The sequence below is a fragment of the Mastigoproctus giganteus genome, chromosome 9 (assembly GCF_048544385.1).
Source record: "Mastigoproctus giganteus isolate SK-2022 chromosome 9, ASM4854438v1, whole genome shotgun sequence".
Lineage (NCBI taxonomy): Eukaryota > Metazoa > Arthropoda > Arachnida > Uropygi > Thelyphonidae > Mastigoproctus > Mastigoproctus giganteus.
Genome location: NC_143583.1, coordinates 161,389,844 through 161,414,622, shown reverse-complemented (window position 1 = coordinate 161,414,622; position 24,779 = coordinate 161,389,844). Strand labels below are relative to the sequence as shown.

The 24,779-nt window shown below is 37.3% G+C and overlaps 1 protein-coding gene across 2 annotated transcripts in view; it reads left to right on the top strand.

The window, feature by feature from the left end:
- Window positions 1-24,779, top strand: part of jbug (filamin-type immunoglobulin domains fbug) — a 1,114,928-nt gene that overhangs the window by 824,334 nt on the left and 265,815 nt on the right. For both annotated transcript variants that reach the window (XM_090381438.1, XM_090381439.1), the window contains exons 39-40: window positions 957-1,040; window positions 14,560-14,703. In XM_090381438.1, the coding sequence (XP_090237564.1) occupies window positions 957-1,040; window positions 14,560-14,703 (228 nt within the window). The remainder of the gene's footprint in view (window positions 1-956; window positions 1,041-14,559; window positions 14,704-24,779) is intronic.

Here is a 24,779-nt window from a genome sequence, read left to right as displayed (position 1 = left end):
CAACGACATTATCATCGATATTTTTCAAGAAGTTCCTCATGAGGATGAAGAAATGGAAGGAGGTCATTCTGTTGAAGAACATATTAACGACGAACCACCGATGAAAATAGAAGCGCTCATACAAATCAATCGTTTAAAAATGTTTTTCCCCGCTGAAGAAGATACTGAAGGACTTTCGATAGTTTCTTAACTCCAAACAAATGTTGAAAACAAAATTATCAGCCGGAAGAAGGTGCAGAAGAAAATAAGTGATTACTGTATGTATTTTTCTTAAGATAAAATCATAATATGCATAGCACAATTGTATGTATATTATTTACAAAAATATTGTTCAAAATCTGTATATATTTTAATTTAATTTTACATTAAACGTTTAACGATTTTTCTTTCTTTCCTTACACTCTCTGTCTCAGAGATTTAGCTTCTGTTACATGTCTTTTCTATAGATACTTCCATGGGCACTATTCTTCTGAATTGGCATCTGTAATTCCCCCACTATCTTCCAAACATGTGCCACAACCAATCAGCATCAATTCACTATCCAACTTTTCCTCATGTATCTGTTGTACATCTGCTTTTTAGAACAATCTTCTTTCACATATATTTCCCTGAAGTTACAATCTGCAGAAATTCAGTTCTAATGAGTATCTTTTTTCTGCTTGGCCATCAACCTATGCACATTACTAACTACAATAGGTTCTAACCATTTTTGTGTTTGATGTTTCATAAAAAAAAAAAAATATATATATATATATATATATAATAACCACTCAAGATTTGTTTTTGATATAAATTAAATTTTTAAAATATTTCTTTTATATACTTCTAAATACTTTATTTTATATATACTTCTAAATACTTTATTTTATATATACTTTTACGGTGTCTTAGGAGTCTTTTAGCATTTTAATTTACTTAGATTGCTGTATAATATCATTACAAATATTGTATTTCAGGTCCAGATGACTCTCCCCTTCCTGTGAAATGTTATCAACAGAAAGATGGTAGCTTATTAGTTGAGTGGACTACTCACCAAGCAGGTACTAGGGTATATTTCTGTGGCTTAATTTTCATTATAAGCTCCATAGATTATGCATGCATAGTACTTACATTATGCATGCATAGTACTTACATTATGCATGCATAGTACTTACATTATGCATGCATAGTACTTACATTATGCATGCATAGTACTTACATTATGCATGTCTAGTACTTACATTATGCATGCATAGTACTACGTCGCCAGCACTGGAGTTGTGATTTTACAATCATGCCCCATCATCTTCGGTAATATTACCCAGTGTATATATTGACTCAGTACCGTATACTAACTAGCTGGTGAAGGGGCATCTCACCCCAAAAGTTATATTTTGTACTCTTTATTGTATTTTAATACTTTTATCTTATATTATATTATATCTGTTTTAGTTCTCTATTTTTATATATATTTTATATTTTGTTTTATTTTAATAAAGTCTAATTTAACCAGTGTCAGTTGTTACAAGAAATTATAGTGACTTATAAGGCCCATCTTAGTGACGTGCTCATCTTTATCCAATGGGAATAGGTGCAATTTGGCCATAGTAACCTTTGCAAAAAAAAAAAAAAAAAAAAAACACGTGCATTCCGACAACCACTTTTTATCTTTGCTTTTTATATATTTTTTAAACCATACTCTTCTCGATTAGTGTCACACTCTTCTCATTTCTGTTTACTCTAATTATTTCCCTCTCCCCCTCTCTTTCTTTGAATTATGACCATCCCATCCATAATGGACTATGATGAATAACTCGCAGTATTACAAGCCAAACAGCTTCATATGCTAGAGCAATGATAATTTGCATCTAGTTGTGCAAATCAAAGTGATTTATGGGATGTAAAGACATCACAGATATGTGATGTCTTTAGATCCCATGCGGTAGTTTGTGTCAGATACTTCGATATTGTAAATGGTATGTCGTCAGTTGTTACAAGAAATTATAGTGACTTATAAGACCCATCTTAGTGACGTGCTCATCTTTATCCAATGGGAATAGGTGCAATTTGGCCATAGTAACCTTTGCAAAAAAAAAAAAAAAAAAACGTGCATTCCGACAACCACTTTTTATCTTTGCTTTTTATATATTTTTTAAACCATACTCTTCTCGATTAGTGTCACACTCTTCTCATTTCTGTTTACTCTAATTATTTCCCTCTCCCTCTCTCTTTCTTTTAATTATGACCATCCCATCCATAATGGACTATGATGAATAACTCGCAGTATTACAAGCCAAACAGCTTCATATGCTAGAGCAATGATAATTTGCATCTAGTTGTGCAAATCAAAGTGATTTATGGGATGTAAAGACATCACAGATATGTGATGTCTTTACATCCCATATCTGTGATGTAAAGTACGACGTAAAAGACTTTACGTCGTCAGTTGCCCACAATCCAATCTAGTTAAGGTGTACAAAGAATGGCTGATAGAACTGTGTAGGGTTATGCAAGGTGCATTCAAGGTGGCTGTTTGTGGTTAGCAAAGGGAGCAGTGCATTGCACAGGCTGAACAGAGATTACTGTGTGACATTTAACATTGCAAGACATTATGGTGAATGAAAAATCAGTATCCCAAATGACTGTGCTGCAAACTCAGACATATGGGGTTCCAAGAGACACCCTCTCCTCACTGTCAGATTAGGCCAACACGAATCCATGGACCTGTGGTGCTCACTATCCAGGCAGGTGACAGTGGTTGCTTAATATGACTATGTTTTTCTGGTAAGAACTAGGACGCCTGGTGCATATGGACCAACATTTAACTGGTGAGGTCTGTCAGTAGCTCTCAGGAGGCCATGTGCACCTAGCCATCTTGCATTTTTTCCCAAACAGAAATGGATCTTCTAAGACGATAATGCACCATGTCATCAGGCCTGCACTGTGTATAAGTGATTCAAGGAACACAGCGAAGATATCACTGGTCTTGATTGGCCTCAAAATTCGCCTGAACTCAATCCAATTGAACACTCGAAATGATTTGAAAGGGAAGTGAGTCATATGGACTCGAAGTTGTCATCTATTCTGACACTGTGGAAAACCTTGCAGACAGTATGGCTGCCTGCAGAGCCTTATGGACATCTTCAGAAATCTAGTGGAGTCAGTACTTGTTAAATGTAGTGGCTGTTATCCATACATTTGGTGAACCAACATAGTATTAGGTAGGTGTCATAATTTGCTATGTGCATGCATAATATTTGATACACCTGGATTGTCTTGTACAAAATTACTCTGTTAAATATTACATTAAGAGCTCATTTATTACATTGTGGCAAAATTGGGACTTAGCCTTTGAAAGGTTTTTGAAAATTCTGTATTTTCTAAATCTAATGTTGTGGAGTTAAGTTGGGAGTAAAGTGCAAAATTGTCAAAAGATAATAGTAATAGCCATACAGTGCAAGGAAACCAGATGTTTTTTCTGCACTGGGCAGGTGGAGGGAGGACTAGTAGATAAGAAGGTACAAATTATTTGTTTCCCTCCCCCTCGCATATGTAACTATCCAGCTGACCTTTGAATTTATTCCAACTGTCAGCCTGAACTACCCATAAAGGCAACCTGTTCCAGTGCTCAATGACTTGATGAATAAAAGAAAACTTCCTACGATCTAGTCTAAACCTCTTTCTCTCAAATTTGAATTTATGTCCACTAGTTCCTGAGTTTCTTTAACAGTGAAAATTCCACCACAAAATTCCACCAAATTCAGATCACTTCTGAGGTGCTAGTTGCCAATCTCTGTAGCCCACGTATTTGGAATCTTTCCTCATATGGTCACCCATTTTCCGATTTGACCATGTGAGTTGCCCATCTTTGGACTTTTTCAAGAAGCTCACTGTCTTTTGTCAGATGAGGTCTCCATACTTTAACATAGTATTCCAATATACAATGTTCTGAATGTTCTGACAGAGCAATGAAGCAATGATACCTCTATGACAATTATGAGATATTGCTCACCCAGTAAAGTTTCCAGAGCAACAAACAAAATTACTAAAGTTATCATTAGGAAATTGAACTCTACTTAACAATAGTGGCCCCGAGTGCCAAGCGATAGTCACAAGTAATTTTCTCTGAGATATATATAGAGGGCTCTTTCTAAGTGACAAAGTTTAATTTCCTTTCTAGTGCCTTTTTCTCTTTTGTTTACCTCCAGTGGTTCTGTGCTTCAAATGTAGAGCATGAACACGGAAAGGAAAACTACATTTCTTTATTCAGTGTATATATATTAATTGCTGACAAACTCTACTAACTTCTACAACCACTTGGTCACTTGTGGCACCACTCCTGCCTCCACGTGGCGGGGCCGGTGACCTTTGAGAAGAAAGCCCCTCTCCCAGGGCTAAATGGAGCAAACATGCAATTTGATAATTTCCCTCCAATCGGGCCTTGACACACATCACAGTCAAAAAGACTGCAAACTGACAAAGAGCAACAAGAATTCCCATCTTTCCTAATTTTCCACTCCTTGTCAAACAAATGCACAAGTACACTCTTCCCATTTCTGATACAGAAATGCTTGGAAAGCTCATCAGGTTCACCTAAAATGATGAAAAGAATTAGATCCAGAGATTTACTAATATAAAGTGTGAGTCATAAGCAATCAGAGACTCTGCTGAACCTCTCAACCTTTGGTGGTATTACTAAATACCTCCAAAGGGATAATTGCTGAGTGGGATTTGATCAATGTCACAGAAGAAGAACTGGTCCAAGAGTTAAAAGAACAGAAACTCACACAAGCTAAGCAGATTATGATCAAAAAAGATGGTCAACTTGTTCCCATCCTGACGTTTGGCACACCAAATTTACCATTGAATGTTAAAGTTGGCTATCTCAATTGCCATGTAAGACCCTACATTCCTAATCCCATCAGGTGTTAAGTGCCGAAAGTTTAGGCACTCTCAGACTGTCTGTCAAGGGGATGCAGTGTGCCCAAACTATGGGTCAAAACCCCACACAAATGGAATGTGATGCTGAAACACCCTATTGTCCGAACTCTCAAGGCCAACACCCTGCTTATTCAAGGACCTGTAAATTATGGAAAACAGGGAAAAAAGATCCAAAAATACAGTGTAGAGCAGAAAGTGGCTTACCAGGAGGCAAAGAAGCAAATTATGCTTACAACGCCAAAATATACCTATGCAACAGCAGCAAAGAAATTCCAGTCAGCAGCCACTCGAGCGGATGTGTCAGTTCCCCCAACCATGTCTGTTGCAGATTGGGCCCGTGAAATACTCTCAACCTCGCAGCAATCTACTAAGGAACAGTATGCGATAGATCGTGCCAACAACACACCAATTACAGTACCACCAACTGCATCACAGTCTTCCTCAGAAACCATAAAAACTAAAACAGCAGTCCCAATGCAAAAAAACTCAGCCAAATTTAACAAATATGGATACAGATGAAAACAACAACCAGGATGAGGCAATCTTAGATCTGTACAAAGAAGACGACATGGGCACTGGACCACCTATCTTCTTGAAAAAAGAATGAATAAAATTGGAGAGACAGAAACAGACTGAACCTAAAAGGCAGACTGAACCAAACCCAACTGCTAAAAACAAATAATGGATCACATCATACAGTAAAACTGTAGCGGCCTACATAGCAACATTGATGATTTATATATCACCTAATCCAACAGTATAGTTTGGTAAACATATGTTTATGAGAAACTAATTTACACCACAAGTAATTCCAAAAATCAAGAACTATACTGTATATCGGCATAATAGAAATAACAATAACACTGTGCGTGGAGGTGTGGCCATTCTTCTAAACTCAAGAATCCCTACTAGGCATATTCCACTGCAGACCCCCATAGAAACAATAGCGATACGTATCTCCTTAGGAATCTAAGATACTTACATTCATTTCGCTAATAGAATAACTACAGCTATAGACTTAATAATCTGCTTTCCAAAATTGTATCCACTCATTCGCTGATCAACTCTGGACAATCCCCTAAACAGCGACCATTATCCACTAATTTGTGAAATCCAAACAACTAGAATCCCTCAGGCAAATAATACCTGCTTGAATGGAAATTTTCCAAGGCGGATTGGAAGTTGTTTGCTTCTAATATCTCATTTGACAATGAAATTTTCAGACCTCAATCCATTGACTATGCCACACAACACATCACAACTCAGATTCTAAATGCCGCAACCAAGGCCATACCCAAAATCCATACTGCTTCCTCTAAACATGCCAATTTGTGGTGGAGTGATGCATGCCAGTTTGCCAAAAAAGAGAAAAACTGGGTATGGAACCTGTTTTGAAAACACCCAACACGGAAAAGCTTATAAATTTCAAAAAACTTAAAGCAAAAGCACGATTTGTAAGGAAAAAGGCTAAAAAATGATTCTTGGATCCTCTTTGCATCTGCTATAATGAAAGATACCAATAGCAGAATAATCTGGAATAAAATTAAAAAACTAAATGGTATATTCCTACCAGAACCCTATACAATACTAAGATGGAATGGACAAGACTTATCATCTCCAGTTGAAATAGCATCTAATGCTCTGGCAGAAAATTTTGCCAAAATCTCATTTATATAGCTGCATATGAACCATTCTTTCAGCAACATAAAACAAGGGCTGAGAAATGCTAATTAAATTTCAGCACAAGACTAACACTCCCATATAATCAGTCCTTTACAATTTTGGAGTTACAGGATACTCTAAAAAAATTAACAAATGGGGCATCAGATCCTGATGGGATTTATTACCTCATGTTGCAACAACACCTAGACAAAAAGGCATTAAATTCTCTATTGCTGTTTCTGAATCGGATCTTCTCCGAAAACCACTATCCTCGCTCATGGTGTCATTCAACAGTGCTAGCCTTTCCTAAACCTGGAAAAGATAAGACGAATCCATATGACTATAACCAATATCCCTTATCAGCTGCTTGGGCAAGACATTGGAAAAGATGATACACAATAGACTTGTATGGTACATAAAATCCCACTCAGTTATCGATTGTAATCAATACGGCTACCGCAAAAACTGATCCACATTAGATCTAATGGTGAAAGCCGAGTGTAACATATGGAATGCCTTTATCCGAAAAGAACATCTTGTCATAGTCTGCCTAGATATTGAAAAAGCATTTGACACCACCTGGTGCTATGGTATTCTATAAGACCTCTATGCCATAGGACTCAGAGGTTGACTCTCAATGATCTTAGAGAGTTGCCTTAAAAATAGAACTTTTCAAGTGAGCTACTGTAATGCTGTTTCATATTGTCTTGTCCAAAGAGAAGGTATACCACAGGGATCATGAGTATTCAGTGCTACACTCTTTGCTCTTAGGATAAACAGTTTAGCACAACATTTTGGGTAACGTAGACATCTATCTTTATGCTGATGACCGTGCAATATCTTGCTATTCACAGAATATGTATTCCATTGAATGACAATTGCAATGTGCAATAAACAAAATAATGGCATGGAATTCACATACTGGTTATCATCTATCAGCAACCAAAACTACAGCCATTCACTTTTGGAAAGAACAGCAGCTACATCCAGAACCCGAATTATCATTGGGAAATAAACCGATACCAATCACTAGCAATATTCAAGTGGGCATGACTTTTGACACCAAACTGATATTCCAGAAGCATATACTACAAACACGAACTCTCTGTATGAAAACACTTAATATACTTAGTCATCTCATCCACAACATAGGGAGCTGATCACTATTCTCTGCTCCATCTGTACCAAGCTTTGCTTTAATAAGACCTTGATTAGATTATGGTGTTCCAGTTTATGATTTGCTCGAAAGACTCTGTTAGCATGTCTTAACACAGTACAATGTAGTGTGCTCAGGATTGCTCTTGGGGCATTCAGGACTTCACCAGTCCAAAGCCTATATATAGAAGCCAATGAACCTCCATTTCACATTCAGAAAAAGATTCTGCTTCTCAACTATGCAGTTAAAATAAATAGCCTTCCATCTCATCCTATCTGGTCACACCTCTATGATCCCCAATGGGTAAACCTTTTTAGAAATAAACCTCATGAAAACAAACCTATAGGAATCTGCTCACAGGAACTAATTCAGCAGTGGAATATGCATTTGACCAATTTTCATCAAGACAGAGAAATCATGCAACCTCTGTGGAAAGCATGCATACCTTTATGTGATGATTACTTCCAACATTGTGGGGGAAACAATCCCCGAACAACGAAACTTTTCAGAAACTACATGCAGCCCACTCCTTAGCAAATGCAATAAACTCTGCAACTCTATGCCATTAAGATGGGTTTGACCTTGATTGTTAGTAACTCCACTCTGAAGACTATAATCTATACAGACTCTGAGTGCAGCGATAGCCCTCCATGACAATTCTTGCTCTCCACATCCATTGATAAATCAAATAACTCAAATATTGGATCTTCATAAAAATAGGCAGAGTGTCACTTTTTGTTGGATTCTAGGGCACACTGGAATACCAGGAAATGAGCATGCAGATAAAGCAGCAAGAAATCCCACTGACAATGACAATATCTAGATTCCTTACACAGACTATAAATTAATCATACACCGAATATGCAATGAAAACTGGAGACAAATTTGGCATAATCAGTTAAATAACAAGCCAAAAAATATAAAACAGATTCCACGGGTATGGAAATCTAGTTTCCACTCAAACAGACACGAAGAGGTTGTACTTGCTAGAGCAACCTGCAATAAATAGAGATGCATAACCACCTTACGCATCTCTATTTATTGTAAGGAAATAATCCCCCACTATGCTTGCATTGTGATTCACCACTAACTGTAAAACATATTTTTATAGGTGCGATCATTATCAGTCTGCCAGATCCACATCATTCTGATCCCTCAGTAACTTGAATGAGTCTCTTCAACTAAGATATATTATTAGAGACAACTCCTATTTATCTGAATTTTTTCACTTTCTAAAACAGATTAATGTATATGTGCTCTTATAAACTCGTTTTATTAATCTGTACAGTGTCTCTCCACAGGAATAGGTGCAATTTGGCCGTAGTAGCCCTTGCTCCAAAAAAAAAAAACCAATAACAACTTAACAATAGTGGCCTGGAATCCCAGACCTGTACAGCTGGTACAGAGTGCTTTGCTAGTGTATTGATATCAGTTATGAAGCTTTATTATGTATTTACTAATATAAGGTTCTATAATACTAGTATGCTGTACTCGTTGCACAGTTTAAATACCACACTTTTTTTTAGATAACTAAAAGCAGGTGAATTGTTTTCCGGTCAAGTATTGATGGAATTCTTGTTAGCCTGCAGAAGATTAAATGATTAGTTGCAAAGTTTTCTGTCCTAGTGGTCGTGCTCGAGTCTAAACAGAACATTTTTATAACCCGATGTTGCTGAATGGTCAAGTGTAAGTGCAGTAGTGTGTATTTGAGTTGACCATTGTCCATGCTCATGTGACTACTAAATAACATTACGCGCATTATAGATTTAGTCGCTAATGCGCCAATAAAACCAAAGCAAACCAAATAACATTACCAATTGTATTCTTGTCAAAATGATTAGTTTTTAATCACCTCTGACTTATATAGCCATGCAGGAATATAATTCAGGATCATCTAGACACGACTGCAGTTATAGTTCTGTGACCGAAGCTATACTTCAGTCATAGTTAATTCAGTATGAGTTTCTTAATAGGAAGTCTTGTCTGACCAATTTGATTGGATACTATGATGTGGTCACAGAGGAACTGAATGCAAAAAATAATTTTTATATCATATACTTGGATTTTAGGAAAGCTTTTGATACTATTGCACATGGAAGATTACTGTACAATTTCGAGCTTGATATAAAGGCAAGTTGCTACAATGGATAAAAGGACAGTTGAGTGGGAGAAGACAGAGTGGTAATTAATGGACACTGCTCTTTGTGGACTAATGTTATTAGTGGAGTTACCCAGGGACTGTGTTTGAACCCTTTGTTCCTTTCTGTATTTGTCAGGCTTAATGTTCAAGTTTGCAGATGATAAAAATGTTGGTAGGATTGTTAATGACCGTAAGGATGGTACCCTACTACTACTACTAAATAAGATCTAGAAAAGTTGAACAGATGAGCTGAGAGGCGGCAACTGAAGTTTAACATTGACAAATGCAAATACTGCATATGGGTAGTAGTAACCCCAGAGTAACATACCAACTGTGTGGTGCTACACTCAGAGTAGTGGAGAATGAAAAAGACCTGGGGGTAATTGTGCAGTCATATATGAAGTTTGCAAAAGTAGTTCATGGGGTCTTGTCATTGATATATAGGAATTTTACTAGCAGGGATAAGGAGTGATTATTCCCTTGTATAAGGCAATGGTCAGGCCATACTTTCAGTACTGCATATCGGTGTGGAGGCCTCATTTTAGGGCGCCTCCATAGCCAGGTGGGAAGGAGCAGTAGTGCGTAGCACATGCTTCTTGATTAGACCGGGGTTCGAGCCCGTCACCACCAAATACGGAGGATGCGAAAAGGTCAAGGAATGACCACCGCATATTCCCGGAGCAATATGGCCTTAGTTGCTAATGATCCTAAAAAAAAAAAAAACCAAATAACCAAAAAAAATAACCTCATTTTAGGAAAGATGCTGAGCTACTAGAACGGGTACAGAGAAGAGCAACAAGATTAGTAAGTGGAACAAAGGGTTGCTGTTATCATGATAGTAGTAGTAGTGGCATGTGATGCAAGAAAGCAAGTGTATGAACTTATGCAGCATCAGCCAAAAAAAAAAAAAAAAAAAATCACACCATTCCCTCCAAATGCCTGTCCAGTTCCTCCTTAAATTTATTCAACCTATCAACTTCCACAGTGACAGATGGAAGTTTGTTCCAGCAATTAACCACCCGCTGGCTAAAGGCAAATTTCCGCACATCTATTCTACATCTGTCCTTTCTTAATTTGAATTTATGCCCCCTTAGGTTCATAATCTGAACAAGTGAAAGGATCCTATCAGAATTCAGCGTGCTCAACCCATTCAAGGCCTTATACACCTCAATCAGATCACCATGCAGGTGCCTAGCCTCCAGCCACTGCAATTTGCAGATTTTAAGCCTCTCTTGGTAAGAGGATCCCTTTATTCCCCTCACCAATCTTGTTGCCCTTCTCTGTACACGCTAAAGCAAATCTACATCCTTCCTAAAAGGAGATCTCCATACCTGTACTCAAGGCATGGCCTGACCATTGCCTTATACAGAGGGACAATCACCTCCTTTTCCCTGCTAGCAAAATTTCTATATATCATTGACAAAACCCCATGACCCGCCCTAGCAGCCTGTCTGCATTGCTCAGAAAATTTTATATCTGATTGCACAATTACTCCCAGGTCTTTTTCATTTTCTACCACCTTAAGTTTAGTACCACACAGTTGGTACATTTCTCTGGGGTTACTTCTACCAATGTGCAGTACTTTGCATTTGTCAAGGTTGCCTTCTTAGCCCATCTGCCCAAATTATCTAGGTCCTGTTGCAGTAGCACACGGTCATTACTGTCTTTAACAACCCTGCCAACCTTTGTATCATATGCAAACTTCGACATTAAGCCTGATATACCTTCATCAATATCATTGATAAATATACAAAACAACAGTGGACCCAACACCGAACCCTGTGGGACTCCACTAATAACATTATTCCCCGAAGAGCAGCACCCATTGATTACCACCCTCTGTCTTCTCCCACTTAACCATCCTTTTATCTATTGTAGCTACTTACCCTTAATACCATTTTGCTCCAATTTGTACAATAGTCTTCCATGCGCAACAGTGTCAAAAGCTTTCCTGAAATCCAAATATATGATATCAAAATTATTTTTGCATCCAGTTCCTTTGTAACCACACCATAATATCCTATCTAATTTGTCAGATGATCCTGCAATGCATCTTTAACCAGTGACTCCATTATTTTATCCGGAACACAAGTTAAACTAACTGGTCTGTATTTACTCGTGTCACCCTTCGATCCCCCTTTGTGAATTGGGGATACATTTGCACATCTCCAGTCTGTGGGAACCTCCCCTAAGTCCAAGGATGCCTTCATAATTATGGCTAAGTGTTTGCTTAGTTGCTTTGCCGCCTCCTTTAATATAACTGGATAGATCCCATCCACCCCAGGTGCTTTTCTTTAATAGTCAAAATCATTGAGTATCCTGCTACAGTTTGATAACCTTCTGCCATTTTCAAACCTTAATAATTCTTCATGTGTGAATGTAGATACAAAATACTCATTCAGTTTTGTTTTTTTTTTTTTTTTTTTATACGAACCCCAAACACGAGAGGTATTAGAACCTATAGTATTTAGTACTGTGCTTGGGTTATTTTGTTTGTTTTTTGAGCAGGATCATCAACAGTCGAACCATCGATGTCAAGTGGACCAATCAGATTCATCCCCTTCCTTTTAGAGTTTATATAAGTAAAAAAATCCTTCTGTTTTTCTTAGCATCTTTTGCTAAGGATTTTTCGTAATCTGCCTTTGCCTGCTTAACTTCCTTTGTGACCTGATTATAGACTAGCTTATATCTGCCATAGGCTTCTGAGTCGCTTGATAATTTATATGCATCCCATGCATTTTTATTCTCTGTTACAAGTCTCATTAGTAGCATCCACGATTAATTCCATATATGCTACCCACTTAGAATTTACTGTTGGTAACATCGTCAGTTGATCCCACTGTACAGAATTTAAAAACTTTCTGAAACCACTGTACTCACCTTTACGGAAGCAAAAACCCTTTCCTGTACCCCTGATGGTAATTAAATCTTTAAGTAAATCCCACATCAGTACACTGTGATCACTGCCACCTAGTGGTTCATTTGTATGCAAATTCTTAATACACGAATGATCACTGCTGATAACCAGATCAGGAGTATTACTCTCTCTGGTTGCCTCTAGAACATGCTGCTGCAGAAAACAGTCATCCAATAAATCCACAAAAGTCTGACTAGTGTGTGAGTGACCAACCCACAAGTTCCAGTCAATATCTGGGAAGTTAAAATCCTCCATTATAAGACATTCTGATTTACTAGCCCACTCTATTTCTCTCTACAATTCATTGTACTCATTCGAGTCATTAGGCCTATAACACACTCCTACTCTTATTTTTGCTTTCGCAGTGCTTATGTCCCACCAAACTGACTCAACAGTGCACTGTTCATCTATATCAACTGGGTGCACTTCTTTTGATTTTATGTTTTTCTTAATTAACAGCATAACACCTCCCTTTCTATCCTGTCTATCATTTCTGTACACATTGTAGTCCCCAAATTCCAGTTCTGCATTCCTTATATCTGTGTGACACCACGTCTCTGCTATCCCAACAATATCCGCCTTTGATATCTTGACCAACACTTCAAATTCATCAAATTTATTTACTATACTTCTAGCATTGGTATACATGCAAGCATACATGCTCCTATTCCTAGTTACCCTAACACATCCCATATACCCACCTATTTCACGATGACTGCTATCCGTCCCTGAAACTCCCAACACCCCTCTACGTATTAAGTACAATATAAAATAACAATTATGTAAATAAAAAGGCAAACACTTATCACTTTTTTTGGAGCCTATAACTCACAGCTGTAATTTTTAAAGAGAGTCAGTGCCCTCTCAATAGGCTTAAGTTCTGCAAATTGCAGCATCTGGAGACTAGGCACCTGCGAGGTGATCTGATTGAAGTGTATAAGGCCTTTTTGGCCTTAAACACCTCAATCAATTTGGCCTTATACACCTCAAAATTGCCTGAGAGAGCATAAATTCAAATTGAAGAACAGTTGTAGAATAGATGTGTGGAAATTTGCCTTTAGCCAGCTCATTGTTGATTTTTGGAACAAACTTCCATATGTCATTGTGGAAGTTGACAGCTTAAATAAATTCAAGGCTGAACTAGACAAACTTTTGGAATGAATGGATGGGTGAAATGGGAAGGTTTTTTTTTTTTTTTTTGCTGATGCTGTATAAGCTTTCTTTCTTGCATCATATGCCTTTACTGATGCTAATGAGCATTTATTTTGCTGGTATCAGTAAACTCTCATTGCATGATTAATCAGTTCATTGAAAATCAAATCCATGATTCATAGCTCTAAATGAGTGTTTCTAATCATGCCTGACAGATATTACATCCAATCTGCACATTATATAAATTTTAAAGAAAGCACTGTAAGCTGAAAATGTGATTCTTGAGAAACTCCCAATTCTACTGCTTTGGTGGGATGAGAAATGTTTTCTGAAGTGAGTAATATTCTGTAATTATGAAGGTCACAATCAAGAAATATATGTACAATAATAGTGTGTAATGCTGATTTTCCAGCATTACACCTTAGAAGTGTTTGATTATCATCGAATCATTCAGTGAGTTTGATTGACATCAGACAGCTGTGTTCAAGTTCCTCTGTTCGTATATAATTTACACAGCAAACCTCAATGAATCTAATTTATAAAGATTTACTGTACTTATATACCAACCATTCTGATGCAGTTTTTTAAAATTTCTTACCTTTTTATTTTTAGGTATACATAAAATAGAAGTATTGTACTCGGGAAAACATATTGCTGGGTCGCCATTTTCCTGCCAAGTATTTGATGCAACTCGTGTTAGCCTTCAGAAGATTAAGACAACTATGTTTTCTGTGAATGAAAGAATCTCTTTTACTTGTGAGTAATACAGGTAGTGTTAGTGAAACTGAAAATCCATTTGAATTTAGTATATATTTTTTATAAGTTTATGACATGGTACCAAAACCAGCACTCAAGATTACTCCAAATGGCACTTCAAAAAAGTTTTAATTAGCCAGCTAGACATTGCTTGCCATGAAGTTCACTTCAAAAACAAACAAGCGTGATATCTTAATATGTACATACCCATTTTTTTTTTTTTTTTTTTTTTTTATCAAAATACCAGCAGATAATTTCTTTATATATAGTCCCACTGATTTGAAATATTCACTACTGGCACAGTAGAACTCATGTCAAAGTGAATCTGGCTACTCCCTAAAAGGTGCCGGTCCCTCACTATACACTTAGAAAATAAAAGATAAATCATATTTCTTGTTTAAAGATTAAATACCACATATTACCATACAAGGCATAGATACTCCATATATTATGATTTTGAAGAAAATATATGAGAGTGCTACATCCTTTATTAGACTAGACAAAGACAGTAGGAAATTTAAAATCGAGAAAGGAGTCCGACAAGGAGACACAATATCTCCGAAGCTGTTTACTGCTGCCCTTGAGGAAGCTTTCAGAAGATTAGACTGGTCGCAGAAAGGAGTCAATGTGAACGGAGAGTACCTAAACCATTTACGATTTGCAGATGACATTGTGGTCATAAGCCACGATCCCAAAGAATTAGAGGAAAATCTTAATCAGTTATGCACAGTTAGTAAGGATTTTGGACTAAAGATGAATATGGCTAAAACAAAAGTAATGATGAACAAGTATGCCACGGAAAGGGAAATAATGATTGAAGGAGCAGTAATTGAAAAGGTGGAGTCATATACTTATCTGGGACAAGTTATTAGCTGTAATAATGATAAATGGCTGGAAGTCAAGAGAAGAATAAATTTTGGATGGATAGCATTCAGGAAATATAGTCACATACTGAAGAGCAATATCCCAGTTTGTCTGAAACGTAAAATAATGAACCAATGTATACTCCCCACCATGACTTATGGAAGTGAAACTTGGGCACTCACCAAAAGAATGGAAGAGAAGCTAAGAGCTACACAGCGAAGAATGGAACGAATTATATTGGGAATCAGACTGTTAGATAAGAAGAGAAACACATGGATTAGGCAGCAAACTCAAGTAAAGGACATTCTTATCAAAACTAAAGAACTAAAATGGTCTTGGGCAGGACACATAGCTAGAAGACATGATGACTGATGGACTAAGAAAATAACAGAATGGTACCCAAGAGGAGCTAGAAGAAAACCTGGAAGGCAAAGGCGGAGATGGATAGATGAAATTCATGAGTTTTTGAGTAGTAAATGGATGGCCAGTGCTCAAAACAGAAGGAACTGGAAAGTTGCTGGAGAGGCCTTCATCCTGCAGTGGATTGAAAATGGCTGATGATGATGATGATGTTGCACCGTCAGCACCCATGCTCTGCAGGTGTTGGCTGGTGCACTTCGAGGTTATCAGACATGGGCTGCTGTACAGTCTTTCCAAGGGGAGATCCACCACGTGTCTTGGATTCACAACTGATCCTGCAAACAATATCAAGGCAGAGAAAAGGTGGCTGACATGACACTTAATGCAAACTTGGCAATCAAGATGGACTAATTCTACTTAAAAGGAAATATCACTAAAAAATTCATCCCTGAAATTTCTAGAACCTACCCAAAGTTACCTTCATGGTTCTCCCCTGGCCTGTATGTCTCATTCCTACTTACTGGCCACAGATCAATCAAAGGAAAATTGAAGGTGCTGGGTATCAGTGATGACCCCTTGTGCCATTGCGGCTCCCCTGAAAACTGGGACCATCTTATGTACGATTGTGAAATCTACAAGGATATAAAATGTACTCTACTCACAAGGATCTATCTTCCAAAAAACCTTGAGCACCAAGTATTGGAAAACAAAGAAGGCTATATTGCCTTCACCTGCTTCGCCCAGGACCTGATTGAGAAGCGGAAAACCCTGTATAGGCCATAACCTTTTAACAATTGAATGAACGCTGGATATAAAAATCTAAACAACACTTTGACTTGACTCTATCTGCCAAACAGCGACCTATGCAGTGCTCCCTTGCACTGTTCCCCTTATCCTCTTTAGCCTCAAATATATCCATCAATGAAGGTATTCTCACCTGAGAATACTTTCACTGTCGTCCTCAAGGCTCATCCTATCTCTCTTTTTTTTTTTCTCCCTATCAACGATATCCTCATTTTCCTACTCTCTCTCTCTCTCTCTCTCTCTCTCCCCCCTTTTTTTTTTTTTTTTTGTGGTCTCTGTCAAGGAAGTTCAGGTGACCCTGGCAGAGACCAGCCAGAGATTTTGGGCTCTGCACACCAAGCTGAGCACTCAGACTTCCTGCCCGTTTACACAGACGGCTCGAAGTCTGAATCGTGCGTAGGATCTGCTGCTGTCTTTCTGGACACTATAATATCTCAGCAGATTCCTCCCGAATCCAGCATATACACTGCAGAGCTGTATGCTATAGAGTTAGCCTTGGATCACATTCGAACTTGTCAATTCCAAAGGTCAATAATATATTCCGATTCTTTGAGTGTATTACAGGCTTTATTATCTACGAGATATAATTCTCATCCAGTTCTTTGTCGGGTTCAGCAGAAGAGACATTCTCTTCATGAATGCAAGTTTGATATCTGCTTCTGCTGGATTCCTAGCCACATTGGGATAAAGGGAAATGATTTGGCTGACGCTGCAGCCAAATCAGCAACACCCACTCATAATCGCTGCCTGTCAGTCCCCTATACAGACTACAGGCAAATAATACGCAAAAAGATATATTCCCAATGGCAAGAACTATGGCACAGACAGAGAACAAATAAATTATATCAAATAAAGCCTGTAATAGAAACATGGCAGTCTAGTCTGCGCAGGAATCGGAGCGAGGAAGTTGTTCTTGCTCGACTCCGCATAGGACACAGTCATCTGACACATTCTTTTCTGCTGAGGGCTGATGACCCTCCTATGTGCGAGTCTTGCGACACCATTTTATCAATAAAGAATATTTTAATAGATTGCGTTAATTTTACCCATGTTCGCAATATATATTTTACCGCTTTTACTCATCCGACTGAGCCTTATACACTCAGTCAGATTTTATCAGACAACGACCACGTGTCAGCAGTTTTTAAGTTTTTACAAGCTATTAATATATACCCACATATATAAATTGGATCATTTATTTTTAAACTTATACTGCTTTTATACATTTATATATATATATATATATAAATAATTTGACGAGGTAACCTTTTTAAAGGTTACCAGAATTCATTTTTAGTGTTATTTTAATCATTTCCTGGCGCAGTATAGCCTTAGTTGTTTTTGTGCCAATAAACACCAAATCAAATCAAATCAAATCAAAGCCAGAGATTTTGGGACTGCCTGGCTACCTCCAGAGTTAGTGATGGGCAATGTGGAGTCCCATCAGGGCCCCCATGGCAGAAAGCCAGATGACAATGCAACCCAACACTACACTTCATAAAACAACACACTACTCGCACTTCTGTCTTTCACAGAGTACTAATTTACTGCACAAAGTATACTGTGCGGCTGTGGGAAACCACCAGAAGTGCCTCTGACCCAAATAGTACTCTATGAAAGCCAGAAGTGCGGGTAGTATGTTGTTTTATGAAGTGTAGTTTTGGGTTGTGTTGTCATCTGGCTTTTTGCCATGGGGCGAAAAATACATTTTTGAAATGAATTCTTGTGGATTGCGATTTTTGGGAAATACATGTGAAGGAAGATTGTTTCACAAAACAGGAGTAGAAGGGATAAACAAAGAAGGGGAAAAGTTTCAGTGAATTTGGAATTGAACAGTGAATGGATGCTGACTGATTGTGGCACATATTTGGATTGGTTTGAGCAAGGATGAAGCAGATGCCATTCAGAAGAACTGAGCCTTGGAAGTATGTATAGAAAGCATTCAGAAAGTGAACATCTGTGAAACAGAGTGGAGAGACTTTTTAAGAGATGGGTCATTAATTATATTCTGGGGTACACCACACACATTTGGGAATAATATTCTATGGTAGGCCATATTTCAAATTTCTACAGAGTGAGTAGTTGTTTAGAAGAAAAGTAATGATAAGATCAAAAAGAAAACTCCGGTTTTTTGGATGCAGAGGAAGCAATGTTGGTGATCTGCTTATGTCAAGAGAAATTAAAACTTAAGATAATTCATAGTGGTGATGTGACCTTGTACAGAAATCTTAGTGTCATCAAAGACAAGCAAAGGAGCTCTTTACTTGTCTTTGATGACACTTTTTTGTGAGAAATAAGGCAGGACTGAGTTTTAGTAGGATTACCATTAGCTAAGTTTTCTTTGCCTCACTGAAGAATTACCTGGAGATTGCCTTTTTGGGAATTGGTGGAGGATATTTGAGAAGTTCTAGCTGTTTTTGCAAAACAAGGTTTTGCAAATTGGAAGGTGAAATATAGCACGTTATCATCAGCAAAACTACGAATAGGTTTTCCAGTTAGTGGAAGAAGGTCATTAATATTCAAGAGGAAAAGAGTAGAAGAAACAACTGTACGTCAAGGAACACCAGCATTAGTGGAGAAGAGAGGGAACCATCTATCATCAACCACAGGGAGTGGTCAGGGAGAAAGCTAGATACCCAATTGCAAATAATAATCTGCAATCCCTAAGATGGGAGCTTGTTCAAAATACCTTTATGAAAAATACAATCGAAAGCCTTGGAAATTTCAAGAGCAATTGTTTGAGTTTCATCAAACTATTCCATCAAATTTTTCCAAAGATGATTGAAAGATCAACAGGTGGAATCCATATTAGCACCACTGGCCAGATGTGACCAACTTTTTGAGCAGAAGGACCAATGGAATAAGAAAGTGTAAAAATGGAGACAGAACAGGAACAAGCTCAAGAGCACAGTTTTGAGAACAAGTGGAACAATGTGGATTCCAAGAATTGTACAGTTCTTTTAACAAGAATTCTTTCAACAACCTTCTATTAGAAGATCACAGGAGACATCGAGTGGAAGATCACAGGAGACATTAAGATACTGAGTATTAAGGAATTGGTTTACCCAGATCATTAATACAAGAGTTAGAAGTAACGTAAAATGGCAGTACCTTGCTTTTATCTTTAGCTGAGGATCAATAGAACCATCAGATTTTAACATGATGGGAGTATATACGGACAGAAGTTTCAGCCAATAGCTTTGGCAAGAGACCAGAATGTTCAACTACTGTTTGGACTAGAAGCATGTGTTCTACCCTTAGTCTGGTCATTATGAAGTTTGGATTAATTTACAATTGTTACAATCTTTGGTTAAAAAGAAAATGAAGCTGGAGATTTGTGTGCAAGCCACTTGCAAAATGCCACACACACATTCTTATCTTGAACAGCCATAGCATATTTATTGGAAAACCAAGATTTAGTTGAAGGACAATGTTTTAAGGTGTTTTAATCTGTGCAAACACTGGGATAAGGAGATTTGAAACAGTAATCTAACCAAGGAAAAGAAGTAGTCGTCCAGATAATTCCATTTTTCATTCTTGTAATGCCAAACAAGACAAAGCTGAAGCTGGCCATGGGAAAGAGGCTCCATTGGAGAAGAGACCATCACCAAGTTGTGATTTGAGGTGCCTAGAGAACCACTAACATTGACCAAGAACTGAAGTTTTTGATGAACAAGCTAAGTGAGGTCAGTATTAATTACAAAAGCATTAGCATCTCCAACAACTACCATCTTATTAAGCATCTCAAACAGCTAGGTCCATGCAACTAGAAAATGAAAGCCCACTGGAGTTGTGAACATTAAAATCCCCAAGGAAAATTACCTCACGATTAGGAAAGTTAGATTGAAGAAATTTGAGTTTCAAAGAAACCAGATTGATTAGTAGCATTGGAAGTACAATGCAGGTAACAGATGAATTCAGATATAATGGGGGTAGAGATATTTTAAGCTGGAAGAAATCAAAAAGAGCAAATTCCAAATTAGGAAGTCTAACAAAGAATGTCACAGTGGACACATCTGATTCTTTTCAATTGAAAGATGGTACATCTTTCAATTGAAAAGAATTAATTGAAAAAGAAGAAATTGAAAAAGAAAGTACCATCTTTCAATTGAAAAGAATCATAATGCAAATAATTACAGAAAAAACTAGATGAGTAGTGGTTGAAGCAACTGCTAATTTTGATTCTGTCTGAAAAAAGTAAGTGTGGCTTGGCGGCAGACTGCAACTGGGAAATGGACATCATTGAGACAGGAACTAGAGCACATATTTGAGTGATTAGTGCAGTTGGAGGTACAATGCAGGCAACAGATGAATTCTGATATAATGGGGCAGAGATATTTTAAGCCGGAAGAGATCAAAAAGAGCAGATTCCAAATTAGGAAGTCTAACAAAGAATGTCACAGTGGACACCTGTTTAAGTCCCACCTTTCAATTGAAAAGAATCATAATGCAATTTAATTAGGGAAAAAAAACTAGATGAGTAGTGGCTAAACAACTGCTAATTTTGATTCTGTCAGAAAAAGGTAAGTGTGGCTTGGCAGACTGCAACCGGAAATGGACATCATTGAGACAAGAACTTAGAGCACATATTTGAGAAATTAATATTTTGGACATATTTTTGCGTGTTTAGATGTTTTTGTGGATAGTATTTAGATGGGTATTTCTTGAGATCTATGAACTTTTTAAAAATTTTAAATAACAACCTATTAGTTGCAATATGTCTGGTAGCTGTGGAGCAGAATTCAACAATTAAACTTTTAGATGTTAGAAATCACTCACTGTCAAGTGTCTTATCCGCTAACCTAACAACCTAGCTTGCTGCTGGTCCTTTTTCAAAATTTAGTCTCTGACACAAACTGAGTTCATCTTGAAAAGGCTCATCATTTTCAGTCTATCAACTGCATCCTATTTTGCCACTAATTTATATGAACTGAAATTCTCAACCTGCAGTAATTACAGCCTGATACATTATACCAAACAAACTCCATCTGCTTTCATTCCTAGTTTTGAAACCTCTAGAGCAGAGGTTCCCAAAACAATGGATGTGAGTCACTGTGGGAAGGTACTTGGTTTTTGCCAGGGGCACAGTGTTTTTATGAAGCATATTTTATTTCACTATTTGAGATTAAGTGTATTGGATTTATATTAATTTATAAAAGTGTGTATATTGTTAGCTAAGTTTTGTCAAATCTGTGGGGTTACTAGGTATAAAAGTTTAGTAACCTCAGCTCTAGAGAATGTCAAATAAATTTAATCTGTTGTGCCTCAATGATGACAATTACTGTATCAACACAGATTGTTACAAGGTTCAAAGTTGCTTTCCAAAGATACCAGATACTGATTTCCAGATTATCAGAGGGCGAAAAGTGGATATCCTTTTTCAAAGTGCATTTAAAACTGTTTTATAGCTTCCAGCTTGCTTTCCTTCCCTTCAGTATGGCCATTTGGAACACTGATCTGACCATTTTCAAATCATGTCTACAATTTCCTGCTGTACCTTTAGGTTCTACTCTTTAGCAAATCAACAAACTCCAGACATTGCAGTTGATGTATTGTTCTGCATTGTTTTTGGAGAGGAATATTGTAAACTCATGTGATCAATGAGAATGAAAGACCTCAGAAACTGTTTTAAGAAGTATGCTTACTAAAGTCTAATTAGGCGCCTCCGTAGCCAGGTGGGAAGGAGCAGCAGTGCATAGCACACGCTTCTTGATTAGACCGGGGTTCGAGCCCGTCACCACCAAATATGGAGGATGCGGAAAGGTCAGGGAATGACCACCGCATATCCCGGAGCAATATGGCCTTAGTTGCTAATGCTCCTAAAAACCAAACAGCAAACAGCAAAGTCTAATTATTTACATAATTATTCATTATTATACAAAAAAAACTAAAACTCCAACTTTTGCAACAAAAAGTATTTTTGTATTTTGCTGCATTTGAAGTTTAGTTATGAACTTGAACAAAACTCTGGTTTTTCTTCATACAGCAAACATGCCATTATCTTATTCAGCAAAACATGGATACTTCCTAGCATTTTAGATAATGAATTTTCATGATTTCTCCAAATTAAAAAAAAAAAAAAAAAAACAGAGTTTTTATCTTTAGCCTTTTTATGTCTGCACTTCTAGATCTGGAATCCTTTTATATCTGTTTCTTGTAAAAGCTCTTTTAGAAGTATATGTGAATTTTGTTTGTTTGTTATTTGGTTTTTAGGAGCATTAGTTACTAAGGCCATATTGCTCCAGGGATATGCGGTGGTCATTTCCTGACCTTTCCGCATCCTCCATATTTGGTGGTCATGGACTCGAACCCCAGTCTAATCAAGAAGCATGTGCTACGCACTGCTGCTTTTGCCCACCTGGGTGAATTTTGTATTCAGATTAACATATTTCTTATAAAGTATTTAGAATGCCAACATATTCTTGTGTTATTTATTATTCATCAGTACTCATCATATCGGTTTAATGAAAGTGATTATTGTTGGAAATACAGGAATGCCTCACGTAGCGTGGTTTCAAATAGCACGGGTTTCACTATAGTGCGGTTTACAAATTGAAAAAAAAATTAACTGTTACACACCAATACATTTGATATGTATGTATGTATTGTAATGCCAGTACATAGGCCAATGCGTTATGGATTCAAGGCCACATTGAGTTGCTGTTGTTTGTTATTTGGTTTTTAGGAGCATTAGCAACTAAGGCCATATTGCTCCTGGATATGTGGTGGTCATTACCTAACCTTTCTGCATCCTCCGTATTTGGTGGTGACGGGCTCGAACCCCAGTCTAATCAAGAAGCATGTGCTACGCACTGCTGCTCCTTCCCACCTGGCTACAGAGGCGCCTCATTGAATTGTCACAACTCCCATTATATAGAGACTCTGCTAGCATTCATACATTAGTAATCACTCTAGATTCTGAGCAGTGAGGTCATTGACTGTGCGTAACCTGTACAAATATTTTTGACTTATGTTTATTAAAGATTATTTTTTAAAAATGTTACACCTTTATATTCAAATATGAGTGGAAAGAAGAAATGTAATGACGCTGAGTGTTCATCTAAATGTAAATGGTTTACACTAGATGATAAACTAGAAATTATAAAACAATATGAAAATGGTGCATCCTATGCTAAGATAGCACAGGACAAGAATATGAACGAATCATCAGTATGAACGCTTCTAAAGAATAAAGATAAAAGAATATGGAATGGCAACAGCATCTTATATGTCAAAAATGATTGTTCAAAATTGTAGCTCTGAAATGGATAATATGGAACATCTGTTAATGTTTTGGATTGAAGACTGTAACCAGAAAAGAATTCCGTTAAGTCAGATGATGATTCAAGCTAAAGCAAGCAGTCTCTCTTCACTACTAACAAAAGAAAATGGCAAGGAAGAGGAAAGTTTTTGTGCAAGCCATGGTTGGTTTTACAGGTTTAAAAAACGTATAGTGTTCCACAATGGTCGACTTAGTGGTGAGAGTGCCAGTGCTGACAGTGAAGCGACTGCAAGATTTCATGATCTAAAAAAACTTATTGAAGATAATGGTTACAAGGATGAACAGACTTTCGATGTGAACGAAGCGGGATTATTTTGGAAGAAGATGCCGTCACGCACTAATTTGAAAAAGACACAACCCAGCCAGGATATACTAGGTGGAAACGTATCTGGTGACTTTAAATTAAAGTCTATGCTCCAAGGGCTCTAAAAACCTTTTCAAAAAATACTCTTCCTGTTATATGGCAGTCAAATAGGAAAGCCTGGGTAACAAATCAGCTTTTTGAAGATTGGTTTTTAAATTATTTTTGTCCTGCAGTTAAATGCTATTGCAAAGGCAGTAACATGGACTTTAAAATTCTGTTACTATTAGTCAATGCGCCAGGTCATCCTACTTATCTTACAGACCTGAACAGAAATGTCAATGTTATTTTTCTTCTACCAAATAAAACTTCTTTGTTACAACCAATGGATCAGGGCATCATTGCCACATTTAAGGTTTTTTATTTAAGACATACCTTTGGACAAGCCATTAATGTAACAATGGG